Genomic DNA, 19,810 nt, shown 5'->3' with positions numbered 1-19,810 from the left:
CTCGAACACATGGGCATTGGGGAAAATTTCCTGAACAAAACACCAATGGCTCCTGCTCTAAGACCAAGAATTGACAAATGGGACCTCATAAAACTGCAAAGCTTCTGTAAGGCAAAAGACACTGTCATTAGGACAAAATGGCAACCAACAGATTGGGAAAGGAACTTTACCAATCCTACATCTGATAGAGGGCTAATATCCAAAATATACAAAGAACTCAAGAAGTTAGACTCCAGAGAGCCAAATAACCTTATTAAAAATGGGGTACAGAGCTAAACAAAACATTCTCAGCTGAGGATTATCAAATGGCCAAAAAGCACCTAAAGAAATGTTCAACATCCTTAGTTATCAGGGAAATGCAAATCAAAACAACCCTGAGATTCCACCTCACACCAGTCAGAATGGCTAAGATAAAAAAACTCAGGTGACAGCAGATGCTGGCCAGGATGTGGAGAAAGAGGAACACTCCTCCATTGTTGGTGGGATTGCAAACTGATACAACCACTCTAGAAATCAGTCTGGAGGTTCCTCAGAAAATTGGACATTCCACTACCTGAGGACCCAGTTATACCTCTCTTGGGCATATACCCAAAAGATGCTCCAACATATAACAAAGACACATGCTCCACTATGTTCATAGCAGCCTTATTCATAATAGCCAGAAGCTGAAAAGAACCCAGATGCCCTTCAACAGAGGAATGGATTCAAAAAATGTGGTACATCTACACAATGGAGTACTATTCAGCTATCAAAAACAATGACTTCATGAAATTCATAGGCAAATGGAATGAACTGGAAAATATCGTCCTGAGTGAGTTAACTCAATCCCAGAAAAACACACTTGGTATGCACTCATTGATAAGTGGATATTAGCCAAAAAGCTCGAATTACCCAAGATGCAATCTACAGACCACAGGAAGCTCAAGAAGAAGGATGACCGAAATGCAGATGCTCCCACTCCTTCTTAAAAGCAGAAAAAAAAATCCATAGGAGGGGATATGGAAGCAAAGTTTAGAGCAACAACTCAAGGAATGGCCATTCAGAGCCTGACCCACATGTGGCCCATATATATACAACCACCAAAACTAGATAAGATTGATAAAGCTAAAAAATGCATGCTGAAAGGGACCAGATATAGATCTCTCCTGAGAGACACATCCAAAGCATGTCCAATACAGAGGTCAATGCTAGCAGCAAACCACTGAACTGACAATAGGACCCTCTTGGGAGGAACTAGAGAAAGGATTGAAAGAGGTGAAGGAGCTTGCAACACCATAAAAACAATGCCAACCAACCAGAGCTTCCAGGGACTAAGCCACTCCCGAAAGACTATACATGGACTGACCCAGGGCTCCAACTGCATATGTAGCAGAGCATAGTCTTGTTGGGGCACCAGGGGAAGGGGAAGCCCTTGGTCCTGCCAACGTTGGACCCCCCCCCCCCGCCAGTGCAGGAGAATATGGGGGACAATGAGGGGGATGTATAGGGGGAATACCGTATGGGGGAGGGGAAGGGGAGGGAATGGGGGCTTATGGACAGGAAACCGGGAAGGGGAATAACGTTTGAAATAGAAATAAAGAAATATATCTAATAAAAATTAAAAAAAAATTACATTTGTTGTTTGATAATAATGTTTGAGGGCAATCAAAACAAAGTAATCAAGGTGTGTCGTTCCCAGACCAAGATCATCACCAAGATAATTTAGGGAGTTGATACTCACTTGCAATTTGCTTTAAAAGTCTTTTAGATGATTTGGGGTACAAACGAGTTTGAGAATGTTTCAGTGCCTTCTGATAAGGATGGTACCTCTCAAATGACTCAGTTAAATTGAAGCAGTCTTACCTTCAGAGTTATTCCACACAGAATGACAGTGCTTAATGACTTGGTCCACTCATTCATGAAAATGTGAAGCTAACTAAGTCGGCAGATGAATGGACAAACATGCACATGGATTGATGGTCTACGAAGGGGAGTGGGAGAAATACTCAAGTGCACATGGAGCCCTGGTGCTGATTTCAGGTGTCTTCTTTGTTTTATATATATTGCTGATGCCTAGTCTAGTTATTCAACCTGTCTTTCCCCTGCCTGCTGGAATAAAAGAAGAGTTATAATGGCTGTTGGGCTTTTATATGGGTTCTGGCAGTCTTGCTCCATTAGAGATATATCCATTGAGCCATTTTCTCAGCTTCTAGCACTTTCTCAGTCTCCTATATAAAGACATTTAAAAGTATACCGAGAAGGGAACTCCAGGATGATTTTGTTAGAGAAATCAAGAGGGCAGGCCAGCTGAAGATCTGGACAGGTGCCAAGAGGATTGATCGGGAGGAGAAAGTTATATTTTCTAAGGTGGAAGTTAAGGAAGACTCAACACTGTGACAGCCATAGTACCTACACAGTTCCTCCTGACTGCTAGGGTTACAGGTCCGGGCCACCATGCCTGGCTCTAAGCACACATCTCCTTGGATGAGTAGTTACTCCTCGTATCTTCTCTTCTGGTGTGCTATTATTATTCTTTTTTGTCTTTCCACTTTGGTCTTCCTTAGATTGCAAGACTGGAAACTGCTATCTTACATCAGAAGGTACCCTTGACCAGCCAATTGTAAACGTGGGTCACTGAATGTCAGCAGTACTGTTGTGTCAGAGGTTGTGAATATGTTCTGGGTCACTTATTCCTAAGGGGTTGTTTGATGAGGGAGATGTGCTGTCTGTACCAGAAAGGTATGTTATGCCCTTCGTGTCAGTGGACATTGACACAGACACTCTCATTTCCCAGTATGCCTGGGAAGCAACCAGCTGCATGTAGATAACCCTTCCCATTGCCAGCCCCACCAATCCTCCATTGGAAGAAAGATGTCAATCACCAGTAAGTACCAACCTTCATTTCTCTACGGATATTATTATACATAATAATCCATTTATAGTCTTTCTCCATTTCTCATTCAGATTTCTCTTTCAAAGGCTGCCTGGTGTAAACTGTCTTCCTAGCTGTTAGGCCTGTAAGAGAAGCAAATTCTGCTTTCACATACTAAATAAAACAATCTAACAGAACAGCTCTTACATTTTACTTACTTCCTTTACATCAAGCAAGTGTCTCCTTTTGAGGAATCAGTGTGTAGCTAAACAGAAAGCGTTGGGTTGGGTGGGATCTGTCAGATATTCTTAGGCAGCTCTGACACTTTATATTTCAGAACATCTAAGATAGTTTTGTGCTTTCAGTTGCTTTTTGCACTCACCTCTCTTCTCATTAAAGAGAAGGTGTATTTTTTAGGTACCATATTTGCCATCAGCATTGTTATTTCTTATAAGAGAAGAGGGTATGTATGAACAGTGGTTCAGCAGGAATTCCTGCTCCAACTTACCTCCAAAACTTACAGACAATAGCTTCAGTCATTCTTAGTTATGAGACACTCCAGAATGATGTGATTTGATGACAAATTCCTCAACTCAACTTCTTGGGTTGGATTCAGATACTTACAACTTTTCTTTGTTTCTTTATTTGTCCCCCTCTCCCAATCTCCTCTTTATTTTAATTCAGTGGAATGAAAAATATAAAAGTTGGCTAATATTCCCTAACTAGCAGCTAAGTAACCACCACTAATTTCAGAAATTTGTGAGTTATCTCAATCCTTAAAATAACACTAGCAGACCAGTTTGGACCATTCATACAATTAAAGTATTTTAACATCTTATCTTTGTCCTCTAGCCCTGTTGCCATCGACATGTGTATATTTCAAATAAATTAACTCAGTATAAATACTCGAGTCTTTATATATGGAAGTTTCTTAACTGTTAAAAAGACAGGATGAAAAAAATGACATCCCTTTACCTGTAGCTTGGTCCTATGCAGTCAACATATATTAGTACTAACTGTCCTGAATGTGAGTAGAGGAAGATGAACATGAAGAGACAAGAGGACATATCACATCTGATCAGAAGCTATCCCAGGGCTAGAGACATTCTAACTAGTCAACTCAACTCAAAACTCAGTGGTTAGAGAGTTCATGGTGGTGGAATAAAAGCATGGTGGCAGGAAGAGCCAAGAGTTATAAATTGGTTCACAAATGAGGCAGAGAGAGCTAATGGGGCACATAGAGTTTTGAACCTCAAAGTCTACCTCCAGTGACATAGCTCCTCCAACAAGGCCACACTTCCTATTACTTCCCAAACAGTCGCACCAACTGCAGACCAAGTATGAGATGATGGAGTGTGTTCTCACTCAAACAATCATACCTTTTAAGATTGTCTTGTTTCCCAGTGACCCCGAACTGCCCTGGTCAGGCTACTGATATCACTTATGATGGAAACATTGACAATGCCATATCTGTCTCTGGACAGAAAGAAATTGAAGTTCAATAGTGTAAGCTTTGAACTTCAAAGCTTGGTGTGTGAGACTGAGGCCTAGAAACAAGTTTCATAGTAAAGGTGCTGTGGTTTTCCTGGGCTGTCACTATGTATCAATATGTATCTTTTTTTTTTTCATTCAGTAAGTTATTTTATTGGGTGACTTGCCTCATACAGGTGTGTGAGAGTGATAGGATGTGCACCAATTCAAGTCCTCTTAGTATCCTTCATGCATTTGTCAGTCTGATAAAAATTACTTTACACTCTAGTTTCTCAGAGATCAGATGGAGCAGCCCCTTTCATTCTATTGGCTAGAGACAGGCCAGAGTTACATGACTGAACAGATAGTAGTGTCTAGATCAGTGCTGGTCAGGGGTTTGTTCTGGATCTCCTGTTCCATCTCTTGGCCTTGGGCCTGGTGGTAAGCTACCAGGCTATCCACATATCAAATCATAACCTCTACTCACTGCTTTGCCTTGTATGATCCAACCACAGTGATTTGAGTCTGGCCTGAGTCTGTGAACTACTTATCCAGCTGAATGAGGGTGTTGCTATGTATCTCAATGCATAAAAGATATATATCTCCATGTAAATATGTGCTCCTCTTCCATGAGGAACATTAGTGGGACATTAAAGTTCTCAAAATATACCATGGATTCTCAGTTATAGAATTCACTTCTATCTCAAGCACTTGTACTTTCTTCAGAAAAGCGTATTGTGTGCGCTGAGATAACAATGTGCTTGAAAGCACCTTCCATTCCGCACTGTGTGACTTTAATATGTTATTTCGTTATAATGCTCTACCACTTTGTGTGCATTAGCTATTCATTCATTCATTTCTTTATTTGGCATAGGATCTTGCTATGTACTTACTATGTAGTCCAAGCTCTCCTTGAAATAATTTTTGATGTACTCCACTGTGACCCTGAATTCCTGATTCCCCTACCCCCACCTCTCAAATGTAGAAAATCATAGGTTCATTTTTTTTGTATTTCTACAGGACCAAATCTTCTATTTTGTTTCTTCTCTTTTTCTAATTCTTAATTTGTTATCTTATGTTTTCAATATTACACTTAACATTTTGTCAATTACTAGTTTTATACTTTACTTAATTATACTTTAATTAAATTGGCCTTAGCTTTGGGTCTAGCTTTATTTTATTTTCTTGCTTTGATTTCCCTGGATATCCTGGAACTCCATATGCAGACCAGGACTGGCCTTGAATTTACATTGATCTGCCTACCACTGCTGCCCAAGTGGTGGGCTTAAAGGCATTGACCACTTCATGCCTAACTTTAAAACCCATTAATTTGTTAATCCAGGTTACTTTCTTATCATATCCCATGTTACAGTATTGAGATATTATTGTTCTATAAGTATGTATTTTGCTTTAATTCCTATTTATTTCTTAAGCACAAACTGGCCAAACATATATGTTAGTCACCACAGATTTGTTTTCGTGTTTGCAGTTTCACAGATGAATTAATTCAAGTTTTTCACAAGTCAGAGTTGGCTATCTTTGAACTCTGTGTAGAGAGCAGATTTGCTGGCATCCATGGCTGTGCTCCATTTATGCAATGCTAGGAGCCCAACTCAAGACTTCATGCATGCTGGGCAAATATGAAAGAAGCTGAGCTACAATCTCAGTGATCAAAATGTGGCTCATTCCACTCTTGTGCTTTCTGTGATCTCATTCATTGGATACTAACAGCTGCCTTTTCCCTCCATTATTTCCTTCCTTCCTCCTTCCTTCCTTCCTTCCTTCCTTCCTTCCTTTATTATTATTTTTTTTCTTTTAAAGATAGGGTTTTACTATGTAGACCTGGCTGGCCTAGAACTCACAGAGATCCACCTGCCTCTACCTCCCCAGTGCTGGCCTTTCCCCCCAACTCCCCCATGCTCCCTTCTCTGTTTCTTTTCCTGAGACATAGTATGTAGACAAGGCTGGCTGGGATTATCAGAAATCTACTTTTTTTTAGCCTTCCATACTGGAATTCCTTGTTTTGAGGATGGTCAATGAGGTTTCTAAAGAGCCTTGTATAGCAAATGTGGAAGCTCTTTGAAACATTCAAGTATTTCAAAGCTCTTGGATGACCACTGTCATGCTTCCATTCAACCTCAGGAAAGATCCCTTTGGTTTAAGCTCCCACTTAATTTTTGACTCAAAGGAGATGATAAATGATGGTTACTCAGTGATTTTGAGTATTCCTGTTTAGAGTTTCTTCCTTCCTTCCTTCCTTCCTTCCTTCCTTCCTTCCTTCCTTCCTTCCTTCCTCTCTCTCTTTTCCTTTCTTTTCTTTCTCTTTCTTCTTTCTTTCTTTCTTTCTTTCTTTCTTTCCTTCTTTCTATCTTTTTCTTTCTTTCTTCATATACCAATAGATGAACATGACTATGAAGCTGTCATAATCTTAATGGCAATACCTAGGGAAGGTAACCCTCAAAGAGAAAATAACAGAGTAATTCATATGTGAAAATAAGTTGGAAAAAATTCATGTAAAATGCTAACAAAATGTACCCAGACATATTTTAATTAAATAACTCATCAACATTAGGAACACTATCTTTATTTCTTTTAATAGGTCAAAAAAGGTAGGGTATAATTTCATGTGATACTAAAACAGAACGGATAAAATTCGTAACTAATTACTAACTGAAAATTAAGAATTGGAAGAAAATTACAACTCAATAAATACTAAACACATACACAAGGAAATATTTTAATCATTTCTTATGGAAATGAACTTAAAAGATAATGATGACTATTAGTCTCTCTCTCTCTCTCTCTCTCTCTCTCTCTCTCTCTCTCTCTCTCTCTGAGGTTTGGTCTCACTATGTGGTCTTTGCTAGCCTGGAACTTGATTCATAGATCAGACTCTCAAACTCATAGAGATCTGCCTGCTTCTGCCTCCTGAGTGCTGGGATTAAAGGTGTGTGCCACCACACCCTGAGGTTTTCTTTGAAAAAAATTATTAATCTTTATTTTATATGTATGATGCTTTGCCTATAATCACATATGTGCACTGCATGTGTTTCTGGCCCCCAGGAGGCCAGGACATCCAGACAATGAGCACTGCACTTGTTAAGAGCTTATAGTTTGATTCAACATGCCATGGTGAGAATCTTGTAATTTTTTTCATTTATTCATTCCTTGTAATGAGAAATCCATCAACGTTAGAACATTCTCAACCATGATCCTAGTGTTTCTACATCATGCACTGATGCCCAGTTCTAAGAATACAAAGTAATAATTAGTATTGGATCTCCCTGGTGTTCCCAGACACAAAAGTACCTTAGCAAAACCCTAATTTAATATACAGTTTAGCTACTGTATCTGTTGGTTTGAATTCTGGAATGTAAGCCTGGTCCAGAACCACGTTCAGAACCTGAGCCTTTTGGGTAGTCATGGAGAGGCAGGCCACCTGTTTTTGGCAGTGTGAATTTTCAGATCATCCTTTGCTGAAGAAAGGTCTTCTGCCTGGTGCTTCAGCATCAGCAGGTCAAGATACTGGTTAAAGTTCCACCTAAAGGTCCATGTAATACCTTATGTACTAAAGTTTAGACTGGGTAAAAATCAGCTGTAGTTCTCGAGGTTTCACATTATAAAAAAAAAAGCATATATATATGTATGTATGTATGTATGTATGTATATATATGTATGTATATATATATATGTATATATATATATATATATATATACATATATATATATCCCTACAATAAGAACCTTTATTGTTCATGAAGGTGTGGGACATTTCTAAATTTATTGTTTCCACCATCCCACCCAATTTACTTCATATTCAGCCTGATCCATGTTGAGATTTTTGAAAACAAAATAAAACAAAACAAAACTATATTTGCTTTTTTCCTAGCCACAGTCCTTCCCAGCCCCTCTATTTCCTTTATTTTCCCTGCTATCATCTCTTCCCTAAGCACTAGATGCCAGTCTATATCTGGCAGACCTGGATTTTCCTCTTTCTGGCTTCAGCCTGCTTCCTGCCTGCAGGTATCACAGGGGCGCCACCATGATGGGCACTTAGGGAATATACCTGTTGAAAGCTGCTCAAAGACGTGAACTAAGTAACTGTCTAACATACGGTAACAGAGAACCTGCTCATCCCAGATTGCTTTTCCTTCTGTCAGAGAGTAATCTCTGCCAGTAGCAAACCCACTCACATTGCCTGGCCTGCTTGCTTTGCCAGCATTTACAACCAACCACATTTCTGTAGGAAGTCTTAGATCCCCTTTTTAAGGAAGGAAAAAAAAAAAAAAAAAAAAAGGTTGGGGGGGGGGTCGGAATGGGGACGAAAGCAAAAGTTCCAGTTGAAATGAAATTGTTTGAGCGTGCCCATTTTTGCTCAGGGGGAACAATCTCCGGACTCTAAAACTAATTCTCTAGAAGAGGAACTTGGATACATAAGCACCTGAATTGAGAGCTGCATGCTTAAAACAGCATCTTTCGTTAATCTTAGTACCAGTAATTATGTGACAGCGAATTAACTATATTGAACTCTACACTGTGAGGATGTTTGTGCCAGTGAATGCGTGGTTCCTAGAAACCACTGCCATCACCCCCATTTGTAGGGCACCACGGAGTTTACATAAACACAAGTTTGAAGCATGAGGAGTCTGGAGGGCATGGTAGTTTACGGGAATACATTTCACTTGGGAAGGATTGAAAATTCTGGGCTAACTTGGCTTGGACTTGATCAGATGTCCAATAGATTAGGGGAAAAAGCGCATAACTTTAAGTTTAAGGATATTTGAAACAACTCATTTGTTGAAAGCATGCCTGACTGCTAAAAGTCTTTGAAATCATGCGTGAAAATGCCTACTTGGCTTCTTGGTGACACTCTTGGTGCTTGGCCAGCTTCCTGGGCAATGCACGAGAATGGTCGGCTGGATCAACTGAGATATGATGGTCACGCGCTATTTGTAAGTGCCGCACCACACAGGCAATCCGCTTTTTTTTTTTTTTTCTCTATTCTGTTTTTCGGAGCTGCGGATCGAACCCAGGGCCTTGCGCTTGCTAGGCAAGCGCTCTACCACTGAGCCAGATCCCCAACACCGGCAATCCGCTTTAATATGTAGTTGATGCCTATGGCCTTGGACGAGACGCTCATGTGGGGGTGCACCTGCTTCAGCACCTTGAACACTTCAACTGAGAAGCTCCTTTGTACTCCTTGCAGTCCTTCTGTTGGGGACAGCTTCGAAGAGTCCTTGTATGTTGCGCAAATTTAAACTCCCTCTCACGGGTACACTAAACAAACATTTGGTAAAATAACTACCCCGTCACCAGGTACACCACATTCATTTACATTACGCAGTATTCAAATGAGGTTAATAAGATTTCCTTCAGGATTGGATTAGTTTTAGTGTTTCGTCACGAACAGGAACGTAAACGACACTTGAAGGTCTACTGTCTCATTGGCTGTCTTGTCACTTCGCTTTCACCAATCGGGAAGTACGAATTAAACTGCACAAATCTGCAATAGCTAACCTATTTAAGTATGACTGCTATCAAACATTGGGGAAATGCAGAAAAATCTAGGAGTACTCTGGTTGGGTCTGCATGCTTAACTTAGCAGTCAGAACTGCAGTGAGAAGCAGGCGAGGGTTGTCAGGACACTGACCCAGTTTATTCCGCATTGAAGCACTCAATGCTTATGATTCTCCCACTGCAAGTTCTGCTGTCTCCCTTAGAAGTTAACCGCACATCAACGTGGAAAACAAGGGTTCCATTGTCTAAGGGCCACTTGTGGGCTATGACCTCGGTTCCCCACTACCCCGCCCCGACGAGATGAAGTATGTACAGACAGACCTAGACAGGCAAGACTAACTAGCCTTGCCCCGAGACAGCTAGAGTACCCCTCAGCACACGTACTTATCCCCAGCCCCTTAACTGTGAAGCTCAGCCTACTAGGTAGCGTTCCCACCCTAACCACGCCCCCCGAATGTGCAACAGCTCTTTTATTGAGACTTGTGGGTGGCTCTGAAAAGAGCCTTTGGGTTGTTGGGCTTCTAAGCAGTTGGCCAAAGAAAATTTTATTTCTTCTTGGCTGCTGTTTTCTTTGGCTTAGCTGCTTTAGGCTTGGAGGTTTTTGGTTTGGCCGCTTTGGGCTTTACCGCTCTCGCCTTGGCAGGGCTCTTGGGGGCCTTCTTAGCCTTAGTAGCTTTTGCTTTTTTCGGGCTTTTAGCTTTTTTGGCTCCTGCAGCTGCAGCCGGCTTCTTTGCTTTCTTTGGAGTCTTCTTAGTGCTCTTCTTGGGAGTGGCTGTTCCCGTAGCCTTCTTGGGCTTCTTGGCAGCGCCTGCAGGCTTCTTCGCCTTAGCCGCGCCTGCCTTCTTTGCTTTGGGCTTGGCTTCGCCGGAAGCCGCCTTCTTGTTGAGTTTGAAGGAGCCGGAGGCGCCGGTGCCCTTGGTCTGCACCAGGGTGCCCTTGCTCACCAGGCTCTTCAGCCCGAGCTTGATGCGGCTGTTATTCTTTTCCACATCGTAGCCGGCGGCAGCCAGCGCTTTCTTGAGCGCGGCCAGAGACACGCCGCTGCGCTCCTTGGAGGCGGCCACAGCCTTGGTGATGAGCTCGGACACCGGGGGTCCGGACGCTTTGCGCTTCGCACCACCTGCGGCCTTGCGGGCCTTCTTCTTTATGGGTGTCTTCTCTGCGGGGGCCGGTGCGGCGGGCGCAGCAGGGGCAGTCTCAGACATGGTGAAGCGTGTGTAAGAAGAGAGAACTCGAGCCGGAAGCAGAGGCACTGGCCGGGACTCGGGCCGCCGCGCTGCGCCCGCCCGTTTATATAGGGCGGAGCTGCGCCGTGATTGGTGCGCTGTCCAGCCCGCCTCGCTGGCAGCCGCGGAGTGTCCTCTCTGATGCGGAGTTGTGTTTGTTACACCTCAAAAAAAGCCAAAAATGTCAAAATTCCCCACATAGAATTGCCCAGTTTTTCTCAAATAATGATCCCCGAAGTCTCAGACTTCATGCATATCTCAAAAAATGTGCAAAGCACTAAGCCTTCTGCCGAAAACTTGCAATATTTCCCGCGGTGTTCAGCAAATTTCAACTCAGAGAAACAAAACTTTCTATTTTCTTCGTAAATTATAAACTGATCTTCGACTGTACAGTTTTCTGACCCATCAAATACTATTCTTCAAGAGGTTAGCTTCTTGTGTAGCCCAAAACCATGCCATTGGCATTATGATTTTTATTACAAATCTGCACTTAAGTGAGGGAAGTAACACAGGCTCCTCCGAGAGTCCTGCCTATTGAGCCGAGGGCATTTGAGTTCATCAAACTGGTTTAGTTCAATGCTTAACAGATTATTTACCATTTTGAGTTAAAATCTTCTCTCCTAGGCCTTAAGCCTATATATCTGTGGTTTTATTTCTTCCCGCTCCACCTAAGTTTTTAAATAATTTCTTAGTATAATTGTTTTCTTTCTGCTCCCAAGGGTTGGGGGCGGGGCTGTTGCTTTTCCATCTCTGGACAACTACTCCTTTGGGTTGAGGTACCTCAAATTCAGAGTACTGGGGTCGGGGGAGATTACAAAACATATCTATGGTGCAGACATGAAAATGACTAATTTCCAAGTAGCATATAAATTGTGTTTTCAAAGTCTTTGGAAATGAAGGTGAGCTTTACTTTGAGGAATTTCTCTTGGATCTTGCTTAGTTCTGTTGACATATGTTTTAAGACTAAATTGTAATATACTATATTAAAACTAGATAATTGGACTATTGATCAAGAGAAACACAGATGAAAAATATAGCTCAGAACATCACTACTCCCATTGTTAGGGAATCCCAGCCCTGTTACTGAACAGCTGCTTTCCATATATGGCTACTTCTCATGAAGACATGGACTGATGTCTCCTTGAATGTGACTGACATTCAGGGTGAATGAGGGGTCAAGATTTTAATCTTAGAATCAGAGTCAAGAAGACACTCAAGCAGAATCAAAGACATGCCTTGCAAGATGTTGAATGAATAGTTTTGTTTATGTCGCTGCCCAACCAAGTTAACATCAAAGAGGTCAATGAAAGCCCAAAGATAATAATTATTTGTGGGATGTTTGATTGGAATTATATCCAGAAATTACAAGGCTCCCACTACAGACACAAGATACAATGTTATCTTATGAAATAGTATACTATACATTAGTGTAATATTCAATAGTATAAGATATAATACCATAATATACAATAGTATAAGATACAATGTTATATCATACAATAGCATAAGATACAATGTTATATCATACAATAGCATAAGATACAACGTTATATTATACAATAGCGTAAGATACAATGTTATATTACACAATAGTGTAAGATACAATTTTATATTATACAGTAGTATAAGATACAATGTTATATCATGTGATAGTGTAAGATACAGTGATATATTATACAATAGTATATTGTGATGCCTGCTGTTTTGTGGTACAATTGTCTCTAACATCAGATTATCAATTCTACTGCCCTAAACCTTCCACACACAAAGCAATGCAAACAGCGGAACACAGAAGTTCAACACACTGTCCATGTGGTATTTTTAAGATCTTGTAGTATTATCGTTAATGATGAATTTGATATAAAATGATTTATATTATCAGTATTTCTATGCTATAATATATTTCACCTTTGTGTATTAATAAATGAAAACTTTGGTGCTCATTCAAACTCTGAGCCAGAGCAGAGAAACTATATGGGTGTTTGATGCTGAACAGTGGGTTAACAACAAAAACCCTCCTGCAAATGGTAGAACACATTAGTATTTGTTCTCTTTTTTTTTGTGTGTGTGTGCTTTTTACTTGTCTAGTATTTGTTCTCTAATATTTTTCTTTGGCTTCTTGTTTTTCATTGACTTCAAGATAGGCGCAGGGATTAAACTCCCTGAATTTTGAGACAATTCAGGTTCACTGTGCCTTTCCCTTAAACTTCTTGCTTGACAGAGAAGGAAATGAAACTTGCCCACCATTAAATCAAGTAATTTTGATACTTTTAAAATAATGAGATAGGAACAATATAAGAAAACTTTACTCTTTTACATTAATCTGCCAGGCAAGTTAGCAATAGCAAAATTACACATGTATGTGTGAATCTTCATTATTGTATTTTAACTACAAATTCCAAACTTTTCTCCAGATGATTCGGACTAATGTTTCTCATGTGTCTAAAAATATGAGTGTTTTACTTTCTCATAACATGTTCTTACCCAGTCATGTCTGAGAGCATCTGCTCTCTAACTCCAACTGGGATGAAATGAGGCAAGCTTACCTCTTGTCCTGTTAGTTTTTCTGTGGAAATATGGGCTTGCCTGTTGTTCTAGTTTCCTTTCTTCTGTTATAATTAACTCTATGGTCAAAAGCAGCTTGGGAAGGAAAGGGTTTACTTCAGATTACAGGTTATAGTCTATTATCCAGAGAAGCCAAGCAAAAAACCAAGGCAGGAGCATGAGCATAAACCAATTGAGGAAAGCTACTAAATGACTTCCTCCCTGACTCTTGGTCAGCTGCCTTCCTTATATAGCTCAGTCCTACCTTCCTAGGGATGGGGCTGTCTACAACAGACTGGATCCTCTTACATCAGTTCGAAATCTAGAAAATAGCTCACAAATATGTCCATGGTCCAATCTGATGGAGGGTGATTCCCTCTTCCCAGGTGTGCCAAGATGCCAATCAAGATTTCTACAACACTGTCAAAAAGCTGGGCATGGACATGCCTACAGGATGTGAGCACATGCTAGGAAGCTTCAGTACTGCATACAGCTGAACAAGGAGGCAGGGTTTGTGGTGTACAACTGGATCAAAGAGAAAAGTTTAGTTAATCTTGGTAGGAATAGGGAGTAAGTAGGGGATAAGTCTTTAGGCTGCATCATCTGGGGCAGGGGGAATGGGGCAAAAAGTAATGATGGATGTTTGCTGTATTCACTCTCAACACTGGGACCAGTGGAAAACTTAGAGATCCCTCTGAGCCTCACTGGAGGAAGACTTTGCCACCCCCATGGGGCTAATGCACCAGTCTTCAACATGCTCATGCTTATGTCAAACAACACACATGTACTCAGGACTTCAATTACACTCAACTGTCCTGTTTTAGCCTCCTGTGTCCCAGTGGGGGTGATAGGCATAACTCACTATTCCTGTCTGACTTAAAAAAGTTTCTAAGCATTCTGGAGTGTTAGAGACATGGAACACTCTGATCATTCCGCTTTGGATTGGATAGCAATTCTCATAAGAGAAGCAATGTGATTTGTAGAAGAGTTGAAAGAAAAAGAGGCATGAACTTAGTTCCTTTTCCTCCACAATTTTGAGTGCTTTGCCATTTCATTATGATGCTATGTATGATCTATCATGGGTAGTATTTTAAAGGCAGAGTTTGTAGAAGAGATGTTTTATAATAAATAGAATACCTATTTATTCCCAGGCAGCACTTTTCTTTTCAATGACAAATTAAGCTGTGGGTTGTATACTCAGAGGTATTTCTAGCAGTAGTGCTTGGAATTTTAAAAACTGGAAATAACCTCTATGTCCATCTAAATGTGAGTAGTTGAATGAGCACAGGTATTATCAACATAAGGGAATAATATGAAGCTACAAAACATCTCAGGAAGATCTCTATGAACTAAATTGGGCTGAATTATTGGAAATGCATTCAAGTAATAAGATAAATCCAAAAGAATATTCATAATATGATACTCTGTGATAAAGAAGGCAAAGCAAGAAAGATACTTTTTGCTCATCTGTATAGAATAAATACAGGGAAGATAAAGTAAAAACTAAAGAGATTGCTTGCCTATAGGAAGTAGAAGAGAAAGAAATAGAAAAAGTAGTGGGAAGAGAGGACATTTTCTTTGGTATATACTCTTTCATACAACACTGAATTGCACCTGTAACAAAGTTTGCTATCCAGGCAAAATAAGCTCTTAAGTAAATGGTTGAAACTAGTAGGAATCCAATCTGCATGTGAGACCATGATAACACTGGGGGTATTAAGAGAGAGATAAAATTAAAGGATAAAGGAAAACTAATGACTGAATACTGTAAGCTCAAAGCTACAAGGATACATCTCTCCATGCTGTGATCTTGCGGAAGTGTTTCTTCAGGAATATGAGATATTGATTTTAACAGTTGTTTCTATATTAGAATCGAACAAACATATATAATATTACTACATTTACAGAACTAGAACACAGGTCTGAGCATGGGCTTGGAAAGGTCAGTATACATACATGTCTTCTCTGACAACTGATGGAGCATAGAAGTAGGTCACTTTCTAGTGGCAGTTACTGTACTGATGTGGCTTTTATACATCATTAACCAACAAAAGGAACTTGAGTTTCTTATTGAAGTTTGGTGGATTTTATGGCTGGGGCACAATATTATTCAATGTGACTGGGATATGGTGCAAGGTTAGAAAATGAGATTAGGAAAAAAGAAAAATGAAACTTGTTGAAAATTGAATGCAAGAAAATTTTAAGGAACTCCTAATGGTAAACTAATCCTATTTGACAGAAGGAGGAGGAGAAAGAATTTGGTTTTTATTTTAACCTATGGGATAAAATGTTATATATAATAATATACAATCTTACATATAATATACTATTATAAACCATATTATTAATTGATAATATCTTACTTATAATATACATGACCATAGAATAACATATTATATATCAATATTATACATGTCCAATATATATTACATATACAAATATATAATCCACAAATACATAGGTGTGGAGAAACTTTTATATGGTTTAAGTCTGATTAATAGATATAGAAGGAAAGAAGGAGCCTACCATGCAATCATTGTTATATTCTTATTGATAGATATAATCTATGATGGATGTAGAAGGGCAAGATTCCCAGAGTTTTACATAACTTTCCCAAAATGTTTCTTAATTATGAAGAAAAAGATAGTCTATAGTGAAGAATTCCAACAGGAACCACATTGACACAGTAAGGTAAGTGTTACAAAGTAATAAGACATATCTATTCCCATCACTCTGCATTTCAAGAAATGTGCTTGCCCATTTTGTCAAGATTTCCTGAAAATATCTATCTTGTAGCTTGCCTTTCTGCTCTTGTGATAAACATCATGGCCAAAAGTAATTTGGATATTATCTTAGTCATTATTCCATTTCTTTGGAGAGAAACCATGGCCAAGGCAACTCTTATTCAAGAAAGCCTTTGATTGGGGACTTGCTCACTAATAGTTTCAGAAGTTTAGTGCATTATCATTATGGCAGCAGGCATAGTGAAAGAGAAGAGGAAAGCTGTATCCTAATCCATAGGCAGTGTGTATTTATATGTGTGTGTCTTTCATGAGCTTTTAAAACTTTAACCTCTCCCCCACCTCCCAGTGATACACTTTCTCTAGTAAGGCTACACCTTCTAATCCTTCTAATCCTATCAGAGTTTCACTCCCTGGTGACTTCAAATATATGAGCCTATGAAAGCCATCCTTATTCAAACCACCATAGGAAGGAAGAGAAGGAGTTTTAAACTTTTATATACTATAGCCCATCACCGAGGGAAGTTAGCCTTGAACTGAAGGCAGAAACTAGAAAGCACCATGGAGGAAAGCTGCTTACTAGTTTGCATTCAAAGGTTTGCTGGTTCTCATGTGTTTCTTATACAAAACAGAACCACTTCCCCAAGGGTGGCACTTCACAATCAGCAATCAAGAAGATCTCTCACAGACATGGCCAAGGGCCAATATAATCTGGGTCATACTTCAACTGAGACCCCTCTTATCAGTTGACTGTGGGTTGGGTCAATTTGAAAATAAAACCCTACAGGATAATACATAACATCACTCCAGGGGAAACACTAGACAAATGCAAGTCAAGGGACAATCTTCAAAATGACTGATCATGATGGGGGATGAGTGGATGGCTGGTTGAGTTAGCACACACAAGGAATTGCATTCAGTCCTCAACTTATACCACTCTTCAAAATATGAGACCCATTGCAGGCTGGAAGAGACGAAAGAAAAACAAAAACTAAATTCCATGTGATTTCTGAATCATGTCTAAGAGCCAACAAAGGACACTAGTGGGAAAATCTGTGGAATTTGGAAAGATATCTGAAGCTTAGTTAATATTGTATTATTGTTTATTTCCTATTCTTGATAAGTATATGCAGTTATATAAAATATCAACATTGCTGCAAGGTGGTTGAAGGAAATAAGGAAATTCTTGAATGCTCCTTGAAACTTTTCTACAAATAAAAATAATTCAGAATAAATCTTTCTCAGAGTGGTAGAATTTTCATTCTTGTGTCTAACTCTGCATGTATTTATGTATTTTCTAAGGTTTATTTTTTTGGTAGTTTTTTTTTCTGGTGCTAATGCCCTCAATAATTTTGACACTGTTTTGCCTTCTTATAGCCTGGACTTTTAGTAAAATAATTTACATTTATTTTTCTTTCTCAAGTTATTATGTATCTGTATCTTTGAGCAATACAGTTCAATTTGCCTTGCTTTTGAAACTATTTGAAAACAATTGGAAATAATAGTAGAGTTAGAGTTTTGTACCTTATTGGGGGTGGGGCTCAGGTTTTGTTGATTTTTTTTGTTTTCTCTTTAACAAGAGATTTCCTTTAGTATTTTATATTTATTTGGGGATGTTGCCCCCACCCCCACCCCGAGGCAGAAGGTTGTTGTACTAGCATGGCATTTATAATCTTCCTGCCCTAGGCTCTGAAGTGCTGGCATTACAGGTGAGTCTCACCATACTAGCAAGTCCAGGTTGTCTCTTTCCTAACTATGTAGTACTTCACAGCATTCCTAATGCTGCAGCCTTTAATATAATTCTTCATGTTGTAGTGACCACAACCATCACAACCATAATATTATTTTCATTTTTACTTCATAGTTGTGATTTTGCTACTGTTATGAATCAAAATGTAACCATCTGATGTGCAGGATATCTGATATGTGGTCCCTGTGAAAAGGTCATTCAACAACTCCCAAAGGGGTCATGACCCACAGGTTGAGAACCGCTGATATAGAGGCTGCTTCATATAATAAAAGTATCCCAGAATATTTGTTAACTTATAGAGTCTTGTCCACATTCTAGAATTTACAATGTGGACAATTTGTTTGTAACCTTGGATTCCTGAGCTATCGTTGGCAGTGTTGCTGTTGCCACCAAATATGATACTTAGATACTTTGCTCAGTCACTCTAGCTTTGAAACACCCTAGTGCAAGGACCAGAAATATGAAGGTTTCCAGCTCCTTGCATCATGTCTCCTTAGCTGCAGTGCTGAGTACCAAGGCACAAGGATAAACTGACTCCTTTGTACCCTATCTGCACCTCTGATGAAAGAGCTCTGTTAGAAGTGTTAGAGTCTTCATTACTTATAGAGACACAAGAGACAGCTTAAGGGAGGAGAGATTGGTCTGTGTTCATGGCTTTAGAACTTTCTAGCTTCGGGGGTGTGAATTTCTGTTGAGACAGAACATCGGTAGTGGCATAAGTGTGTATACTTCTTGCTTGTCAGTAGCTGAGAAACACATAAGAGAGGAGTAGGATACCAGATAAATCTTTCCAGGGTAGATCCCTACTGACCTATTTTCTCTAGGTGGGTCTTACCTTCTACTTTTCACCATTTCTCAGTCACTCCATTTACCAACCCTGCAGGGGACTAACACATTATTGAGGTGAGAGCTTCAGCATCTACTCACTTTCTAGAAGACTATCAACATGCAATCCCCCCCAGGATATGAGCATGTGGCCTGATCTTTCAAATTAAACTGAGTGGGCAGAGTAAAATGTTTCTTTAAACTGCTAAATTTTGCCAGTTCTTTGCTATGTTGCATGAATAACCTAAACTGTAATGGTTTAAATTACTGTTACATTCATTTACATTGCATTACATTACTGTAATTTAGTAACTGAGTAGTTATTTTTTTTTAGGAACTCATATTGTTAATAACCTTCATAAACAAACATATCTTATATCACTGGTCCCCTCAAACACATTTGCATGTATTTGACCTATTTAAGACAAGAATTTGAAGTATTAATAGATACCCCTTTTTTACTTATAACATGCTACTATTATCTTCTCCATTTTTCCTTCTTTTTTAGTTTTAAAAAGTTTATTTTGTGTACTTGTGTTTTGCCTGGATGTACGTCTGTGTGCCACATGCCTGCAGTGCCTTTAGAGGCCAGAAGAGGACATTAGATCTCTTTGAACTAGATTTACTGAATGTTGGTGTTGGGAACTCATCTTGAATCTTCAGCAAGATCAGCCAGTGCTGTTAACCAGGGAGCCATCATTTGAGTCCCAATAATCCATTTTAATGAAAAAAAAAAAGCCTAATTACTATGGGATACCAAGAGGGAATCCTTCTTATAAGTTAGCTTCTTATTTTTTCTTTTCAAAAAGTATATGTGAGCAATGTTTTTATATAGGGATGAGAATTTTAGTATGTGCTTTCTTGGGCTAGGAGATCTTAAAAATAT

At 39.5% G+C, this 19,810-nt stretch overlaps 1 protein-coding gene across 1 annotated transcript; it reads right to left on the bottom strand.

Moving 5' to 3' along the window:
* Nucleotides 1-10,321: 10,321 nt before the first annotated feature.
* On the bottom strand, nucleotides 10,322-11,103 carry H1f4 (H1.4 linker histone, cluster member). Its single transcript, NM_133285.2, has one exon. It carries the CDS (start codon nucleotides 11,041-11,043, stop codon nucleotides 10,384-10,386), a length of 660 nt encoding a protein of 219 aa, NP_579819.1. The 5' UTR covers nucleotides 11,044-11,103; the 3' UTR covers nucleotides 10,322-10,383.
* Between the last annotated feature and the right edge of the window lie 8,707 nt (nucleotides 11,104-19,810).

The sequence above is a fragment of the Rattus norvegicus genome, chromosome 17 (genome assembly GCF_036323735.1).
Source record: "Rattus norvegicus strain BN/NHsdMcwi chromosome 17, GRCr8, whole genome shotgun sequence".
Taxonomy (NCBI): Eukaryota; Metazoa; Chordata; class Mammalia; order Rodentia; family Muridae; genus Rattus; species Rattus norvegicus.
This window is presented reverse-complemented; position numbering and strand designations above follow the sequence as displayed.